Source organism: Camelus dromedarius, chromosome 16 (genome assembly GCF_036321535.1).
Source record: "Camelus dromedarius isolate mCamDro1 chromosome 16, mCamDro1.pat, whole genome shotgun sequence".
Classification (NCBI taxonomy): domain Eukaryota; kingdom Metazoa; phylum Chordata; class Mammalia; order Artiodactyla; family Camelidae; genus Camelus; species Camelus dromedarius.
Window position 1 is genome coordinate 56,778,312 of NC_087451.1, and position 5,664 is coordinate 56,783,975.

At 50.2% G+C, this 5,664-nt stretch overlaps 1 protein-coding gene across 1 annotated transcript; it reads right to left on the bottom strand.

Moving 5' to 3' along the window:
• Positions 1 to 668: 668 nt before the first annotated feature.
• On the bottom strand, positions 669 to 4,824 carry LOC105094048 (keratin, type I cuticular Ha4). Its single transcript, XM_010985999.3, is given in 8 exon segments — positions 669 to 1,126; positions 1,708 to 1,928; positions 2,100 to 2,225; positions 2,320 to 2,481; positions 3,524 to 3,680; positions 4,165 to 4,247; positions 4,350 to 4,751; positions 4,753 to 4,824. Coding segments are annotated over 8 exon segments (1,302 nt in total). The 3' UTR covers positions 669 to 1,047.
• Between the last annotated feature and the right edge of the window lie 840 nt (positions 4,825 to 5,664).

The following is a 5,664-nucleotide window of genomic DNA, read 5'->3' on the forward strand; positions in this document are numbered from 1 at the left end:
AGACCCGGAACTTAAGCAGAGGTGAGAGCAAGATTGGAAGTCATTAGCATAGACGTGCTAGTTCTCCCTGAACAAGGATGTAACCGGGATGCAGAAGGAGAAAAACAGAAAGTCAAGGATCTAGGCATTTCCTGCATTTGATAAAGAAAGGGGAAGACAGACTAATCAGGAGGCCAAGAACAGGTAGTTGGAGATACAACAAAAGGATCCAGAGTGTGAAGGGTGATGGAGATCATTGAAGGTACCTTTTGAGGGAAGGGCAGGTCTCTATATTGGTGATGCAGATACAGCCAAGAGATTGAGAGGAGAGAGTAGCTCCTCTTTGAGCAGTTTCTACAGAAGCTAGTCTTCACAGTTTGGGAGAAATGGAAGCAAAGAATTCTAGACTGATGGGGTGGGAATGAGAGAGACCTGTGAGATTTGGGGAGGATTCTCACAGTTGCAGCCAAGGCAAGAAGAACATGAGTTTTAAAGACCAAATTTTCTGCATGGTCTCCCTTGGTGGGAGCCTCCCAGGAGGACAGCCCTCCCTTTCCATCAGTATTTACCAGTGAAACATAATGGCTGGCTTGGTTGCTGAACCCTTGTCATCCCCCTAATGAAGAGGTATTTTTATGAAACAGTCATGACAAGTACTTTACAATGCATGAATACAAATGAGAAACACGTTTACTATGCCAGAGAAATAAAGTTTATTGGGGAGTAAATGAAGTAGCCTCCTTGCATTCCAGAGAATACCAAAGAAGCTAGGAAAGCAGGGAACATAATATGTACAGGAAACGCCCTAAAGTAAAATCTGGAGCTCAGATTACAGAAAGCTGGACGTCTTCAGAGGTAGAGACTCAACCTTTAGCAAGAGGGAGTTTTCCAGACACTGGAAGCTGATGATGTGTGTCTTAGCTCATGGGTCTGGGGAGCGTCTCCGTGTGTAGAAATATCACAGCTGGCTTGACGAGGGATCCAAATGGTAACTGAGCTCCAGCAAAGGCAGGACCTTTCCTGTGCTTGATCTAGGCTCCATTGTCAGTTTCAAAGAGGATGCAAGTTTTAACAGGAACGCTTTTGAGAGCAGGGCCTGCAGGAGTTGCTACTAGCGTTGGTGGTGGCGCATGGGTTGCAGGGGAGCCTGGGAGGACACAGAGGTTTAGAATGAGTTGGGGAGAGGAACTGAGAGAGCTGGAAGGTGCTTAATGAGACACATCTGAATTCTCAGTTCAGGCTGGAGTTAGTTGGAATCAAATTTTATTGTTACCGAATCCCTCTCCCTGTCCCAGAATGCCATGTGCAGAGGTAAAAAATTATCCTTTTGAGAAAAAATTATATACCTTATGAGTTATAATGAGAGTGTTATGAACAGCTAGCAAGTATTCATGATAAGGAAGAATAAACTGAGATGAAAAAAATTTTTTGAATTTTCCTTTTGAAAAATATTATCTCATGCTCTTGAGATCTCATGGAATGTAACACAGTCTGCCTTCCCCAAGAGTTGAGTAACAGTCTCTACCAGCATCCCTCCACTGTTAGCTCTCTGAGGCGGGAGAGGAATGCCCTTCACCTTTGAGCTTCCACATCTACTAAACTGTCAGAATAGACACTCCATGAACTTGTGCTATTTGATAAGTTGAAAATACGGCCAACATGTGTGTGCCCACAATGTCATATGGTCCCACCACTCTTTTTTCCAAAATTCCTTCCCCTCGTACTCACTTGCAGTCCTCGCTCTCCAGCAGCCCCCGGTACGTGTTGATCTCACATTCCAGCCTAGCCCGGACGTCCAGCAGCACCTGGTACTCCTGGTTCTGCCGCTCCAGGTCACTCCTGATCTCCGCCAGCTGGTGCTCCACGTTGGTGATCAGGCCCTGCACCTGGGACAGCTGGGAGCCGTAGCGGGCCTCCGTCTCCGTCAGCGTGTTCTCCAGGGAGTTTCTCTGCACAGGAGAAGGTGAGGAATGTCACAGAGCTGCTCCTTAAAGGGCTTCTCCATGGGTTCCAAAGGAGTCACAAGCCTCCAGAGTTAAGGAGAGCCTGGCCCCAAGGGCATCCCAGTGACTCCGATCCCCCGACCTCACCTTCTCACCAGGAGGCTGAACAATACCCACCAGGTTGTGCTGGGCCTGCAGCTCCACCTCCAGGGCGTTGACCGTGCGTCTCAGCTCGATGATCTCTGCCTGGTTGGACTGCAGCTGCTCCGAGCTGGACACCACCTGCTTGTTCAGCTCCTCGGTCTGAAACACCAAAGGGAAGAAGCCAGGATCAGACCCTGCCTGAAGGGCCCCGAGGGGCCAAGGGCACTGAGTGTCCACATGCTGAGATGCCCACCTGCCTGGCGAACCATTCCTCCACGTCCCTGCGGTTGGTCTCCACCAGGGCCTCGTACTGACTCCTGGTCTCGTTGAGTACACGGTTCAGGTCCACGGTGGGGGCGGCGTCCACCTCCACATTGAGGCGGTCTCCGAGTTGGCAACGCAGGGTGTTGACTTCCTGATGGAGGAAGAGAAAAGAATGAACCCACAGAAATGGATCTGCCATCTTCCTACTGTAGCAAAGTGAGCACATCCTACCCAAAATGCATGGAAAAGAATAACATGATCATTCACAGACAATGACAGGGATATTGTGCAGGAATAGACCCAGATAGGGATCACATCAATTCCTTTCCCCAAAGAACTTAAATAAGCTCACATTCCTCTAAGTCTAAGTCCAAACTCCGTGGCATGTGCACATCTTCCCATACTTCTCATCACATGCCTGTAGTTACTGCCTCCCCATCCATACTCAGGAATACCCTGCTCTGCCGCTTCTGGGCCCTTGCTCAGTCCTCCCCTCAGACTGGAACACTGAGTATTAAACTCCTCCTTCTTCCTGTGACATGCCTCTGAGGAGGGTTCCCAATCTCCCTTCAGGCAGACTGGATGGTTCCAGAGCTTGGGGTTTATATACATATAAATATTGTTTATACATAACAAATGCTTCTGTAATAAAGTATCCATTGTGCAAGTCTGACAGTCAAAAGATAAATCAAAACTTCCCACTCTTAATGCCCACCCTGGAAGACAGACAGCAAAAGTGTGTTTTTACTATTTAAAAGCAGCGGGTCATTGCTAAATGCCTCAACTCGAGGTGGTGGAATAAGATTGGACACAGAGTTTGAAACTTCCTTGGGGTCCAGCTGCCTCCCTGACCATCCCAGATGCCCACACAGGATCACGGTCATCCTCATGACACGTGGGAATGTTTTCTTTTTTTCTTTTTTTTTTTTTTCCTCCATCCCTACCACCAAGTTCAGGACCTGACAGTGACCAGCAGAGAACAGGCGTCAATAAACGGATGTCCTTCCCCAGCATCTCCAACGCCGTCTGACCCTCGCAGCTCACTCAGCCCACGGTATGGTGCTAGCATCACTCCTCCCTGAACTGACCTTCTTCAGAGAAGGGTCCCAGCCCAGGGAGCCTGATGGCAGCAACTACCAGATTCCTGTACGAAAGGCTCAGCTCTGAGGCCTCTTTTTCCCTTCTCCTCTCACCTGTTCATGGTTCTGCTTGAGGCAGAGCAGCTCCTCCCGCAGGGACTCCACCTGGGCCTCCAGGTCAGCCTTGCACAGGGTCAGCTCGTCCAGGATCCTGCGTAGGCTGTTGATGTCTGACTCCACCAGCTGCCGTGAGGAACGCTCCATCTCGTACCTGCACACACAGGAGGCAGTGGGAGGATGAGCCAGGGAGGTAGCCCGTCTCCCTGCCCCATGTCTTGTGTGGATGGGATCGGCCTGGCTCTCTTTGCACTGACACAGTTTTCTGCCACTTCCCTTCCACGCTTCCCACGAGCTCTATATGGACGGGCTGGAGAGGCCCCAGATTCACCCTGACGCCAGAAGGCCCCCATGAGATGGATTCTTTCACTTCTCTCAATTTTGTTGGTTAACATACTACCAGATCCATCTTTTTCCCTGAGAACAGTTAATTTCTGAATCTGGGGGTTTAAGGCCTTCCAGGAAGAGCAATTAAGGCTGAAGATCAAACAGCACATGAAACCGGTTTTACAGCCTTAAGAGGAAAAATTAAAAGGGAGACATGGCTTCCTCTTCCCTTCTAGGCAACGTTAGGCCCACGGGGCCATGAGAGAGAATCGGGGCCTTGGAGGTCACCTAGCCCAAAAATCTCAACGTACTTGGTCCTGAAGTCATCGGAGGCCAGCTTGGCATTGTCAATCTGTAGCACCAGCCTGTCGTTCTCAGACTTGGCACACAGAATCTGAAAACAAGATTCTACAGTGAGGACCACTTGAACTTGAGCGTGTCTTTTTGTTCAAAGTCAGGAAGCTGCTGCTGTGCCCCTCAGAGCCCAGCCCCTCACCTTCTGCTGGAGCTCCTCGATGGTCCGGAAGTAGGACTGGTAGTTGGGACACACCAGGGGCTCCTGCTGCTGGGACCGCTCCCGGATGCGGCTCTCCAGCTCCGCGTTGTCCCGCTCCAGCTGCCGCACCTTCTCCAGGTAGCTGGCCAGGCGGTCGTTCAGGAACTGCATGGTCTCCTTCTCGTTGCCATTGAAGGCGCCCTCGCAGAACCAGTTGCAGCTGCTCACGTTGGCGGGGATGTTGCAGGCCCCGGGCAGGGTGCAGCCGTGACAGCTGGGGGGCACGCAGGGCCGGGAGGAGCAGCCGGAGTGGCAGCCCACGTTGGGCAGGCAGCAGCTGTAAGGCATGGTGCTAGGAGAGGTGATGGAAGAGGAGGTGACCCGACGGAAGTGGAGGTGGGTGAGGTTTGAGTCTCTCCTCCCTCCATGGTCCTTTTATACCCTTCATGGTGGGTGGGGCCTGGGCATACAGCATAGTTTCCTTTCCTAATGCTTCAGCTAATTTTTTTCTCCAAAATATGCTAGTTAGATACCTCCAAAGAGTCCCCCCTCAACCCATAAAATTATTCCATTCAGCTTGTGTCACACCAGGTTCTTCCTGGGTGCTAGTGGTTGGTGATATCAGAGATGGCTTCCAAGGAGGCAGAATCATCACAGCCCCAAGTTTCTCTCCCCATTACTCAGAAGGGAGGACAGCCAGGGACATGGGGTGGAGTTGTTTAGGAATCAGGAATTCCTCACCCATGAGGTCCTGCCCCTAGACTCCCTGGAAGGTGAGTCTGGAGTGAACAGTCTTCTCGAGCATATCTTCTGTCAAGTCTGCCCACATTTCACTGTTCAGTTCACCCTGTCCTTCTAGCAGAAATTCATCCTGTGTTAACTACACGGATGCTGAGCTTTACTCAGTGAGAGTATTAACTAGGGCTTAGCGAATTTGTCAACACCTGGAGAGGTTGAAAATACTTGAGTGTTCATGGTTGGAAAATGAAACCAGCTGGAGAGATGGGCATAGCCCTGAGCCAGAGATCAGTATGTGACACCCCACAGTTCAGCCTGCTGCCTTTTTGGTAAATCAAGTTTTATTGGGACACAGCCAGGCTGATCCATTTAGGTGTTGTCTAGGGCTGCTTTGTGCTACAATGACAGAGTTGAGTTTTTGCATCAAATACCATATGGCCTGCAAAGCCTAAAAGATTCATGGTCCTTTGCAGAAAAATTTTACCAACTATCACTGATGCAGTAATCTCCTTAAAGGTGAGCATGAGAAGAAATATCTAGAAGGAAAATGAGGGTCGGGATAGGCCACAGTCAGTGT